Below are 13,702 nucleotides of genomic sequence, written 5' to 3'. Positions count from 1 at the left end.
ATCTGCTGGTTCCTTCCCCAAATGGCCACAACAGCCAGGTCTGGGCCAGGAGACGGGAACGCCGTCCGGCCTCCTACATGGGTGGCAGAGGCCCGGGAACTTCAGCCTCTTCGCTGCCTTCCCCGGGGGAATTCAGGAAGCTCACTCAGCAGGTGGCTCAGCCCCCGGCCCCGGCCCCCTGCTTTTCACTTCAAAGTGGATACTAGCACACGTTCAATTACCATGCGATTGGCGTCACATCTGTTAGCCACGGGTCGGCCCTGAGTTCCGAAGACCAGCCCTCAGCGACAAGACCCCATCGCCGTGGGCCCACACGGACACAGCTCCAGCAACGCCTCTCCCCCCACGACCAGCTTTCCCTTCAATACACAGACGTGCCGCCACTCCGGCACGTGAAAGCAGAATTCCTTCTTGGTCCCCTCCCTCCGCCTGGTGACCGATTCCCCCTCCTTCAGAGCCTGGCGGTTCTCGTACCCCCGACCTCTCTCCCCGTCACCGAACCCGCTGGGGCGCAGGTGCAAAGCCCAGCCGACGCCGAGCCCCTGCACCCGACCGTCGCTCGCTCCCTCCCGCCGCCGGACGGCTCCTGCCGGGGCCCCTGCACAGTGCACAACGCCGAAGCCCGGGAGACCTCACTCCGCGGGCCCTCTCCTCCCGCGGCCTCCAACGCAAGCCGGCTCTGGGCCCAACAACTGACACCGCCAACGCCATCTCCCCCGAGCCGCCGGAGGGGAGACGCGGTGGCGGGAGAACCCCGGACTGGCCCGCCCAGGACAGCCCCGACGGCAGAGTCCGCGGACTCCAGGGACAGGGCAGGGGTCGGGGTCCACGCCTAACCTGCTGGACCCGCCGCAGCACGCAGCCCACCACGGCCGCCGCCATGTTGTCCGCCGCGAACGTCAAACAGCGGCAACTTTATTAACACGGCCGGAAGCAGGGGGCGGGGCTTGGGGGTTGAACTCTCGCGGTATTTCGGAACTAGGGGCGCGAGCTGGGGCCGGGGCCCTCTGCATCACACAGTCCGTCCGTTTTGTGCACTCTGTGGATCCACCCACGACCCTGCTCGCATCGCGAGGGTGATGGGGGCGTGAGGAGGACAGCTGCTGCCGTGTTCGGGTTCTACCTGCGCGCTTGCGGGGAAGGAGCAGCACGGGTTCGGGTCCCGGCCCTGGCAGCTCGCCTGGGAGGGCCCCTCGCGTGCCACCCAGGCGCCGGTGCGCGCTGTGGGGAGGGCAGGGGTCAGCTGGGGCAGCCCCTGCCTCTGGGAGTGCTGCCCCGTTAGGCAGGAGCCCTCCGGGATGGGGGACAGCTGTCTGCACTTCCTTCAAGGTTCAAGTTCACGGGAACACGGGAGATGGGCCGGGGGCCTGGCAGAGACAACCCTGTCGTGGTAGAAGCTGCCCAGTCAGCCCCTGTGCCTAGCTCAGCCATGACGTGCCTGGCGTTCCCTCCCCACGTGGGGTGCCAGCTCCATGCCCTGTCACCTGCTTCCTGTCCGAAAACCAGCGCTTGGGCCGCACCGTGGGGCAGTGAAGCCACCGCCTGCAATGCCGGATCGGATACCCCAGCTGCTCCACTTCCGATCCAGCTCTCTGCTGTGGCCTGGGAAAACAGCAGAAGATGGCCCAAGTCCTTGGGCCCCTGCACTCACGTGGGAGACCCGGAAACTGCCCAGGTTCCTGGCCTTGGCCTGGCCCGGTCCTGACTGCTGCAGCCATTTGCTAAATGAACCAGCAGAAGGAAGATTCCCCCTCACTTCCCTCCTCGTTCTGTACCTCTGCCTTTTCTTTTTCTTTTTTAAGGTTGATTGATTTGAAAGGCAGAGTTACAGAGAGGCAGAGAGAGGCCTTCCATCTGCTGGTTCACTCCCCAAATGGCCACAACAGCCAGAGCAGAGCTGCTTTCGGGTCTCACACGTGGGTGCAGGGAGCCAAGCACTTGGGCCATCTTCTGCTTTCCCAGGCCACAGCAGAGAGCTGGATCGGAAGAGGAGCAGCCGGGACTAGAACCGGCGCCCATATGGGATGCGGGCACTGCAGGTGGAGGTTTTACCCGCTACACCACAGCTCTGGCCCCAACTCTGCCTTTCAAGTTAAGCCCGTTCAAGTCCTAGGTGGTCCACTTCTTATCTGGTTCCCTGCTAATGTGCCTGGGAAAGCAGTGGAAAATGGCCCAAATCCTTGGGCCCCTGCATCCACATGGGAGACCTGGAGGAAGCTCCTGGTTCCTGACTTCAGCCTGGCCCGGCCCCAGCTGTTGTGGCCATTTGGGGAGTGAACCAGTGAATGGAAAACATCTGTCTCTGTCTTTCCCTCTCTCTCTCTGTAACTCCACCTTTCAAAAAATATTTTAATAGCGCTGTTAGTTTCTAGGTTATGGTATCACAAATGAATTTTTTAAAAAATGGAAAAAAAAAAAACCAAAAAACCTAAAAGTAGAGTCCTGACTAAAGCAATAAGAAATTAAGACTTCCCTGATGCTTGCTCCATTTGGATTTAGTCCCAAGTCATTCATTCTCCCTTTTGTCTCCCTGTCTCTGGCTCCTCAGCTTCTACCATCAGATAAGTGGCCTTCCCTTTGATGTATGATCTGCACCTGATCCAGGATCACTTACTGCTTAACTTCTCTATTTTAGGGAGGCTTAACAAAAGTATTCCCTTTTCTTAGTTTCTTTTTTTATTTATTTTTTGACAGGTAGAGTTAGACAGTGAGAGAAAGAGAGACAGAGAGAAAGGTCTTCCTTTTTCCGTTGGTTCACCCCCCTCAAGTGGCCACTACAGCCGGCGCATTGCACCCATCTGAAGCCAGGAGCCAGGTGCTTCTCCTGGTCTCCCATGCGGGTGCGGGGCCTAATGACCTGGGCCATCCTCCACTGCACTCTTGGGTCACAGCAGAGAGCTGGCCTGGAAGAGGAGCAACCAGGACAGAATCCGGGGTGCCGGCGCCGCAGGTGGAGCATTAGCCTTGTGAGCCGCGTGGTGCCGGGTCTTTCCTTAGTTTCTTCAGGGGAAATGACAGGACGAGTTCGTCTGCGGCCCCCAGCCACACAGAATGAATAGCTCCTTGGCAAGTGCTTGTCCCAAGAGTCTAGGCTGTCCATGCTGAATGACCCTGGACCTGCACACCCTCCCTGGCTGACCCTGCAAACTTCACAGTGACGCTCCCTGGGACAGGCTGCCCCCTCCTAGAGTTACGTGCTGTGCATCACTTTGGACACAAGATGGCAGTAATACTATGTCTGTGCTCCACACTCACCAGTCTCACCATTTTCCCACCCCGGGCTTAATGCAGACTGTCCACACACACACACACACATACACACAGATGATCCCTTGCCTGTGGTCAGGTGGGACCTGTGCTTGAGTTTGAAGCTCCTGTCCTTTACACGAGTCTCGGGCAGCACTAGCTGTAGGACCCAGTGCAAAATGAGGACGCAGGCAGGAGAAGGGCTGGCGCTGGGACACAGTTCTAAGTGCAGCCGTGACTTGGATGCCAGCATCCCACTTCAGAGTGCCAGTCTGAGTCCTGGCTACTTCCCTTCCGTCCAGCTCCCTGCTACTGCAGCGGGGAAGGCAACAGAAGGTGCCCCAAGGTTGAGCCCCTGCCATGCATGTGGGAGACCCCGCTGGGGCTCCAGGCTCCTGGCTTCAGCCTGGCCCAGCTCCAGCTGCTGTGGCCATTTGGGGAGAGCAAGAGTGGACGGGAGATCTCTCGCTGAGTCCGTCTCTCCCTCTCAAGTAAATAAATCTTTTTCAAAACAGCGAGAATAAAGTGCTATTAAAGGCGGTAAAATATGAAGCTTTTTCCTTTCTTTCCCAGGCTCTTGGCTTGTCATGGAGTTTTTCATTTGCGTTTAGTGTCAATCTAAGTAAAGGAACACAAACCTATTAAATTCAATTTTAAATCGTTAACATGAATTTTGCCACTCGTTTTGATACTGTGTGATGCCAGCTCACAAAACTGTGGAAAATATTGTGATAGCGAGAGTGTAAGTCCTGCAGACCCAGTGGAGTGGCACTGCTGATAGCTCGTAGCTGGTGCGTGCCAGGCAGCTCATTCCGGGAAGACGGCACGGCGCTAACTCAGCGGTTTTTACTTCCTGTTCGTGCACGTTCTACCTGCACCTTCTACCTGTGGCCTGCTGGAGAGTAAGGGAGGACGGAGTAGAGAAAGATCCGTTCCCCCTCAGCATGCCAGTGCCTGCTTCCACGCTGGGAGCCGGTTCTCGTGGCTTCTTGGGCTGCAGGGCCCCAGCTTACTCACAGACACGACACTGTCGCCTTAGACTTGATTTGGCTCTCACCAGCCTCCCTCACGTGCTGGATCCTGCTAATCCCAGGCCATCAAGGCATCCTTTGAAGGCAGCAGCGAGCAGCCATTGCTCGTACATCCCCTCTGTTCGTGCCAGGGCACCGCTGTCCCATCGACTTCACTCCCAGGAGACACAGGGCAGAGAGAAAATTCTTCAGCGTTGCAACATAGTGGTAGCAAGCATTAAGCCAAGCACGGGGCTCTTCTGAACCTTAGGTCCTGTGTGATGTGCGGTGTCCCGGCCACAGGCACTGTTTGCACACCCGTTTTCACAGTCCACACCTACATCTCCAGTGGGCATTTTCATCCAGGGGCCAGAGCATCTTAAGCCCACGCGTGCAGACAACAATGCCTGTGAGCATCCATTCCTTCAGCAAACATTTACACAGAGACCCTGCTATGAAGCAGGCACAGCTGTAGATACTGGGAGTGCAGCACCGTGCAAATGAAGTCCCTGTCCTCTCGGAGCTTATGCTCTGGTGGGGGATGAGGAAGAGCCAATTCTCAAAGCAATGAAGAGCAAAGCAGACTAAAAGGTGCAAAGGTTGAGAGGTGGGATGTACAGTGTGTGGGGGGAGGCAGAGCAAGGGAGCTGAGGTGGGAGCCGAGCGAATAAGGAGAGGGCAGATGAGGTCAGATCAGTGAGGGCTTAGTCCTTGGAGAGGCCTTGCATCCCCATAATAAACTCAGTTTGCCTCCTCTGCTCTAACATCTTTGTATCTGGATTCATAGCATCACCAGGAACCTTGTTTTTTTTTTTTTTTTTTTTTTTTTTTTTTTTTTTTTTTTTTTAAAGCATTGACTGGACCCTGATCGGTGACAACTGAGCACCAAAGGGGAAACCTGTTAAGTGAAATGGACACTATAAGAAACAATGACCTGATCAGCTCTTGTCCTGACTCTAGATGTACAATGTAATACTTTATCCTTTTTAGTATTTGTTGTTGTAGTTGTTGTTGTTCTAGTACTAGTGGTTGTGTTAGGAAGGTAGTCAGTTATGAGCTTATGTGTGTGTAACAGGCCTAAAGAGAAGACATCTATGTCCAGCATATGCATCTGCATCTCAAAGTCATCCCCATAATGTTTCAGGGGCAGCCTGGCCCTCGCATCCTGCCCTGCCCCCTTCTGCCTTCCACAATCTCCCAGGTGCAGCCTAGTATCTGCATCTCAAACACCTTCCTCCTGTCTGATAACATTTGCATCCATAAAGTCCTTTGTTTCAGATCTTCAAGAGAAGTTTTCTATTTACATCCAAAAAGCCCTTTGTTCCAAGAGGAGCAGAGGTGGGGAAGCAAGACCCATCTCCTTAGAAACCCCCAGCCTCAACTGGACTGCGCACTCAGCTCTCTGCATCTTTGCTAAGCCGCCCGCCTGGCCTGGTCAGGTGTAATCTCTCCACTCAACATGTAACCTGTAACCTCCCTCCTTCCTCCCTCCCCTCCCAGTCTCTCAGGCTCTGTCTGGAGAGGTGCCCATCCGTCCTTACAGATGTTCCTTCCTAATAAACCTTGCTGTTTTACCTCCCACTACTCTCTGTCTCACGCCTGAATTCTTTCTTGCGCGAAGACAAGAACCCTGCAATTTCTCCGGTAACAGTTGAACTCTGTAATTAACACACAATTATTCTTAGGTGTTTAAATTTTAACGGAAAAGTGATCCCTGTTAAATTTAAGAGTGGAAAAAGAGAGGGAGGAGATGTACAATTTGGGACATGCTCAATCGGACTTGCCCCAAATGGTGGAGTTAGAAATGTGCCAGGGGATTCCAATACAATCCCATCAAGGTGGCATGTACCAATGCCATCTCACTAGTCCAAGTGATCAATTTCAGTTCACAATTGATGGCTCTGATAGGTCTAAGAGTCAAAGGGATCACACAAACAAGACAAGTGTCTGCTAATACTAACTGATAGAATCAAAGAGGGAGAGAAAGATCCAGCATGGGAAGTGGGATACACAGCAGACTCATAGAATGGCAGATGTCCTAAACAACACTCTGGCCTCAGAATCAGCCCTTAAGGCATTCGGATCTGGCTGAAGAGCCCATGATAGTATTGGAGGCATGGAAAGCCAAGATACCATGGAAAAGAAAAAAAGAAGAAGACCTAAATGAAAGATCTCTGTGAGTGAGATCCCAGTGGAAAGAACGGGGCCATCAAAGAAGGAGGTACCTTTCTCCGAAGGGAGGAGAGAACTTCCACTTTGACTATGACCCTATTGGAACAAGATCAAAGTCAGCGAACTCTAAAGGCTTCCATAGCCCTGGCAACTCATGACTAGAGCCTAGGGAGATTACTGACGCCATGAACAGGAGTGTCAAATTGTTAAGTCAGCAACAGGAGTCACTGTGTACTTACATCCCATGTGGGATCTGTCCTTAATGTGTTGTCTAATGTGCAGTGATGCTATAACTAGTACTGAAACAGTATTTTTACACTTTGTGTCTCTGTGTGGGTACAGACTGATGAGATCTTTACTAATTATATACTGAATCGGTCTTCTGTATATAAAGAGAATTGGAAATAAAAAAAAAAAACCTGGTGTTAAATTGGAAATGGCATAGAAAATTAATTAAAAAAAATATTATGTAGGATCTCTGTCTTTAATGTGCTGTACACTGTTATTTAATGCTATAACTAGTACTCCAACAGTATTTTTTTCATTTCGTGTTGCTATATGGGGGCAAACTGTTGAAATCTTTACCTAATATATACTAAACTGATCTTCTGTATATAAAGAGAATTGAAAATGAATCTTGATGTGAATGGAAGGGGAGGGTTGCGGGTGGGAGGGAAGTTATGGGAGGGGGAAAGCCATTGTAACCCATAAGCTGTACTTCGGAAATTTGTATTCATTAAATAAAAGTTTAATAAATGAAAAAAAAAGATAAAAAAAAGCATTGACTGGAAACATGTATTTTTAATGCTTTCACTATATTTTTATTGATTTTATTCTAAAGAGGTTGGAGAGGAAATCTTCCATCTGCTGGTTCACTCTCCAAACACCTGTGATAGCGCCAGGCCATAGCCAGCAGCCCGGAACTCAATCCAGGTCTCCCACGTGGGAAGCAGGGGCCCAAGTACTTGAGCCCTCCCCTGCAGTTCCCCGTGTGCACATGAGCAGGAAGCTGGAACCGGAAGTAGCGCTGGACTTGAACGAGGCTCTGGGGTGCAGGTGTCCTGACCACCACGTGTGGCACCTGCCCATCTGACTCTTGTCGCTGGGTGCTTTCCCGCTCTTAGCCCCACGTCTTGCTCCTGGCTCACCAGTTCTGAGCAGGCTGCTCCGGTGCCTTGGGCTGACATCAGGCAGTCCTCTCGTACCCTGGGGCTTCTCTGACATCGCACACCTGAGGAGCCAGAAGCCAGTTCAGCACTGACACATACATGGCTACTAAGGGCAGGGCACTGGCGCCCATGGGGACTTCCTGAGCCAACAGGACTGCAAGCTGGTGGATAACACATTTCACGTGGCTCCACAGAAGGCTTCGGGTACTGAGTAGCAGGCATGTGCAGTACAGGCTAATAGTATTTTTTTTTTTAAAGATTTATTTACTTATTTGTTTTTTGTTTTGTTTTGTTTTGTTTTGTTTTTGACAGGCAGAGTGGACAGTGAGAGAGAGAGACAGAGAGAAAGGTCTTCCTTTTTGCCGTTGGTTCACCCTCCAATGGCCGCCGCGGTTGGCGCGCTGCGGCCGGCGCACCGCGTTGATCCGATGGCAGGAGCCAGGTGCTTCTCCTGGTCTCCCATGGGGTGCAGGGCCCAAACACTTGGGCCATCCTCCACTGCACTCCCTGGCCACAGCAGAGAGCTGGCCTGGAAGAGGGGCAACCGGGACAGGATCGGCGCCCCGACCGGGACTAGAACCTGGGGTGCCGGCGCCGCAGGTGGAGGATTAGCCTATTGAGCCACGGCGCTGGCCTCCACTTCTTCTTCTTCTTCTTTTTTTTTTTTTTTTTTTTTTTTTTTTTTTGACAGGCAGAGTGGATAGTGAGAGAGAGAGACAGAGAGAAAGGTCTTCCTTTTTGGTTCACCCTCCAATGGCCGCTGTGGCTGGCGCATCTCGCTGATCCGAAGCCAGGAGCCAGGTGCTTCTCCTGGTCTCCCATGCGGGTGCAGGGCCCAAGGACTTGGGCCATCCTCCACTGCCTTCCCAGACCATAGCAGAGAGCTGGCCTAGAAGAGGGGCAGCCGGGATAGAATCTAGCACCCCGACCGGGACTAGAACCCGGTGTGCTGGCGCCGCAAGGCGGAGGATTAGCCTGTTAAGCCACGGCGCCGGCCTCACTTCTTTTTTTTTTTTTTTAAATATATATATTTGGTAGGTAGAGTTATATTTGGTAGGTAGAGTTATAGACAATGAGAGAGAGAGGCAGAGAGAAAGGTCTTCCTTCCATTGGTTCACCCTTCAAGTGGCCGCTATGGCCGGTGCTGCGCCGATCTAAAAGCCAGGAGCCAGGTGCTTCTCCTGGTCTCCCGTGTGGGTGCAGGGCCCATGCACTTGGGCCATCCTCCACTGCACTCCCGGGCCACAGCAGAGAGCTGGCCTGGAAGAGGAGCAACCGGAACTAGAACCGGTGCCCATATGGGATGCCGGCACCGCAGGTGGAGGATTAGCCAAGTGAGCCACGGCGCCGGCCCCCTCCACTTATTATAGCTTCTGATTTATCTCCTCTTTCTCTTCTGCACTGCCAGTTCCTCTCTTCGTAACTGACTCCTCCAAGACTGACCATATTGTGTGTGTGCAAGACCCGGCCATTCTGCCTCTCTGAGGGGGTACACAGGTGGTAAGCACTCACTTAGGAAGTCTCCAGAAGGAAGCCACAGTCAGGGAAGGAGAGACTGACAGATTCACACGCAGCCCATTTGCTGTGGTTCTGTAAGGCTCTCCTCAACTTAGCTGGTGTTTCCGAAGGAAATGTATGGCTTTCAACTTAATATACAAGTTCCTAGCAGATTCTGCTAGGTTGTCGGTGCTCATAAGTATTTGTTGGGTTGAAATGATTCAAATGCCTCTCCTTGACCATGCGCTAACCAGACATTGAGTGGGAAGTGACAACTGACGCAAGACTCTCTCTTCATTGTTCATGTACCCCCCTCTAACGCTGCCTCCAAGGATACAACCAACTGGCCTAGTGTTTTATTTTACGAGACAGTGCTCCTGTACCCCTTCTATGGCAAAGACCGCACTCACCATGGTAACGGGGGTGACCTGAACCCTCATCTTCCGGAGAAGGAGGGGAACGAAGGTGTCCACAAGAAGACAACGGGTGACGTGAGCGGCTCCCACGAGCTCCTCTGAAGCCCAGTCGTAGAGCACGTGTCTTGTCCCCGTGGTGAGAACCGAGGTCCAGAGGGCAGCTATGAGGCTGAGCCTCTCTGTTCCTCCCACCAGGCATGCTGCCCGCCTGCACAGAGCCAGCACCCAGCAAGCCTCGCGTGGTGGCGGTGAGGTTCAGAGAGCACATCCATCAGCTGGCGACAGCCCAGCAGTGAGGTCCCTGTGCAATCCTCTGGAATGTCCACAAGAGACCTGCCTGCCTCCTGCACAGACAGGGAGCTCCAGGCACTTTTGGGTCCAGGAGAGCCACAGCACTGTTTGCTGCACCAACAATGCCCAAGACCATGGTCTTCCTGCTTGCCCGCTGGCTCTGTTGCCTGCTCCTGCTTCTCAGCGATGTACAAGCCTCCCTCCCCTCTTGCTGGAGGAAAGTCTGCACTCGGAGGTTTTGGATCCTGTTCAGTGTCCCTGCGGGCTCTCCCCTCCCGAGGCTTGTGGGCCAGACGGAGACCGAATGTTTCGTGTGGTTTCAAGGACAAGGTCACACCCGTTCTCTTCTGCAATGGCCTCAGTATATTTTCATTTGGGAGAATAATTTGTTAGTCAATGGGAAAGCAGCCTTTTCTTTCTTTCACATCATTTCTCTTCATTTTCCACCCGGTTTTTCCTAAACTCCTAACTCATCTCATGAAAAGGCAAATGTTAACGATTTAGCATAAGTGGATTGCTTTGGGGGTAACAGTGTAGTGTCCGTGTTAGCCATGGGGACGAAAACATCAAAAGGCCTTGAATTCATGAGAATGGAAGGTAGGGAAGCTACTTGATGACGCCAGCACAGGGCCGCTGTCCCCTTTTCTGGGAGGCCCTTCGAAGCACCCCGCACCCCCAAAGCAGTGGGAATGTGTGCCCCATCTTCATGCCCCTGACTCCTGCCAGGGCCTGGGCAGGAGCGCGGTGAGACATGCTCCCCTCACATTCCATGTCTGTCAAAGTCACCCTCTCCACAGCTTTCTCCCAGGGCCTGTTCTAAAACAAAAACAGATCCTTTCCTGTAAAATGTAATGTTTATATGTTATTTACTTCATCTACTTGGAAGGTGGAGTGACAGAGACAGAGAGATCAGAGAGAGAGCGAGAGAGATTTTGATTTTCTGTGACTGGTCCACTCCCCAAATGCCCACAACAGCCAGGGATGGGCCAGCATCTCCATCCAAGTCTCCCACATGGTCAGCAGGAACCCAGGCACTTGGGCCATCACCCACAGCCTCCAGGGTGCATCAACAGGAAGTTGTATTGGAAGTAGAGTAGGTAGGACTTGAACTGGTTCTCTGATTTGGGATACAGACAGCTTAGCCCTCCGTACCACAATGCCCCCTCCCTCTACCAAAGGATCCTTAGTTTCCCTCCCAGCCCACCCTACCTCCAGACCAGCTTATGTTAGGGTAAGAAGGATGTTCCTGTACACACGGGGTCTCACGCTGAGTTTATCAGATGTCAGTCTAACCAGTTGAATTTGCATTTTGTCCTGATTTATTTTTGAAAAGGAAATTAGAATTTTATTTCTAGACGCATTTTTTCACCCTTCACTCTGTGCTGTCAGAAGAGCTACTGTTATCTTCTCGTGCTATTCACTAATTACTGTCTTTTCATAACACTTTCTTGGGTTTCTCATGGTGCCCTGCCTCCTATTGCCAGAGTGCAGTGGGATCCTGACTTGTGCCTACAATCTGATAGGGAAAATAATGAATCCCGAGGCCCACTGAAGGCATTCAGTAAACCCCTTCTGATCAAGAAATAAGTTACAAGATTGCGTTCTAGTGGCTGGACATCTGCTTTCAGGGTTCCACTTGGGGAACTCTTCCTTGGATGTAATTCGAAGAGAACTGGGACGCTTGGCTTTTCTGTGCTAACTGCAGAAGAGAGGAGGGAGTGGAATAGGCACTGTGGAAACCACCTGCACTGCTGCCTCTGCTTGGGGTACAGCCGTAGGGTCCTGTCTTCCCGGTGTCCAATAGTACCCCGTGCAGAGCTGAGATACTCACCCCCTGCCTGTCTGTCTGATTCCCCAGGAGGGCAAGAATGACAACAATGATAACGATGATTAGTTTCTTTTGTTCAATTTAATATCCCCAGTTCATAGACCGTCCCTAGCACGTGGCTGCACTCAATAAAACATTTCTAGAAAGAATGACTCGAATTCAGGCTGTATTTGTTCTAATCGTACAGATGATGGTGATCAGCAAGGGAAAAGTCAGACTCCTCATGCATTTGAATTCTGTGTTCGGCGTTTGACGTCTGACTATGACTCCCTTTCTGGTTTGATCTGGGATTCTGTACAAAACCGCAGCCTCTTGCTTTAAGTAACCGCAGGGTCTGCATCTGGAAGGGGCGGAGGCTCTGTAGTAATGAAGGGAAATGGTGACCCAGCAGGAAAAGCTGATGTAATGAAGACGAGACGAGAGCTGCGCACACGTGGCTGCTTCTCTGCTCCATCCGTCCGTCTGTCCGGATGTCCACAGTCGCGACAGGAGCCTTCCACGGAATTCTCTTCCTTCTTTTTATTGCATTTAGCTATCCTTCACCCCTTTCTACTTGTAGGTTGGGTTCTGATGAATGTTGCTTACTATCGGGAAAGAACGAAATAAGAGCAACACTGTTTATTGTTAACAATAGCATGATCATGTGCCCCATAATGGACTATATTATGTGGTAATGGCCCCATAAAATTATAATGGAAGTGGAGAATTCACATTATCTCCTATTTTCACTGTACTTCTGTATGCTTTGCTATGTTCTGATTCATAAACACTGGCATTAGGTTACAGTTGCCCACAGTACTCAGTCCGGCACATGCTGTGTAGATTTATAACTCAGGTGTGAGGTAGGCTAGACCATCCAGCGCTCCGTGATGACCAGCCCAGCAAGGAGGCAGCAATAGCGCAAGTCTCACAACGTACCACGTCGTTAAGAGACGCGTGTTAAGGTTCATAAACCTTGGCAATCTGTGTTTCTTCTGAGAAGACCCAGGCTTCTCAGATCTAGACCCAAGCTTAGTCTTTATTAAGCTTAATTATTAATTAATCTTGCAGGCCCAACAATCACGAGCTCCATTTTTCCGACACTGAGACCAAAGCGTGTACGTGTGCTTGGGACCATCTTCCACTGCTTTCGTAAGCGCACTAGTAGGTAGCTGGGTGAGTGGTGGAACAGTTGAGACCCTATGTGGATGCTAGCATGGCAGGAAGTGGCTTACCCCTCTGTACCCCAACACTGGCCTCACTCAAAGCCTTTATTATGTATCTGCCATATGCAAATGGTTGTGCGGGAATTGTGGGAAGTCCTTACACACATGTGTGTGCAATAATGTTGTTTTTACCTACAAAGCACTTGTACCCTCTTGTCCAGGGCACCCAGGACAGGTGAGGGCTGCTCCTCTGTCCACTCCTACTGTGCACCCCCAGCTCTGTTACTCTGTGATAGCCAGCCGTCTAGAGAACCATGAGTTCTGTGAACTCAGGGACTGTGTCACTTGGCTTATGTGGCACCACAGGGTGCCTGGTGCTCAGTAGGTTTGCCTGACAGGACCGGACTGGGGAGAACAGCAGAAGCCGTCTTCTCACTGTGTATCTCCCCCTGCCCCCACCAGCTTTCATGTCAGAACTTTAAACTTCTTTTAGGATTCTTTCTTGGTCCCCCTTCACCTGTGACCTTCTCTCTGATAGGTTTTTTTTTTTTTTTTTTTCTTTCCCCAAAGGAAGAGTGAAAGAACGAGATAATCCATTCACTCGTTCATTCTCAAAGGGCTGGGCCAGGCTGAAACCAGGAGCCAGAACTCAATTCAGGTGCCCCTGTGTGTGGCAGGGACCCAAGTACGTGAGCCGTCATCTATCTCCCAGGGTGCTCTGCAGCAGGAAGCTGGAATCGGGAATGGAGCCAGGATCCAAGCCCCAGTGCTGCGATTCCTCTGGTGTTTCTGGCATTTCGGCTGGGCCTTACCGTTGAGCCAAGAGAAAAAGGGTCCTATCTTCCCCAACATGGCGCTTCTTGGGAACCCCAGGGGCTCAACCATCGGTGTCTTGTGTGTTAGGCTATCAGGTTCTCAGGCTCTGGCC

General features: G+C 51.8%; 1 protein-coding gene across 1 annotated transcript in view; it reads right to left on the bottom strand.

Annotated features, from left to right (window-relative positions):
- MRPS14 (mitochondrial ribosomal protein S14) overlaps window positions 1–924 on the bottom strand; it is a 32,484-nt gene extending 31,560 nt beyond the window's left edge. Inside the window, exon 1 of the mRNA XM_062193839.1 lies at window positions 838–924. Coding sequence (XP_062049823.1) covers window positions 838–882 — 45 coding nt within the window. The 5' untranslated portion in view covers window positions 883–924. The remainder of the gene's footprint in view (window positions 1–837) is intronic.
- Window positions 925–13,702: the final 12,778 nt, after the last annotated feature.

The sequence above is a fragment of the Lepus europaeus genome, chromosome 5, assembly GCF_033115175.1.
Source record: "Lepus europaeus isolate LE1 chromosome 5, mLepTim1.pri, whole genome shotgun sequence".
Taxonomy (NCBI): domain Eukaryota; kingdom Metazoa; phylum Chordata; class Mammalia; order Lagomorpha; family Leporidae; genus Lepus; species Lepus europaeus.
Note: the sequence above shows the minus strand (reverse complement) of the source record. Positions and strands in the feature narration are given on the sequence as shown.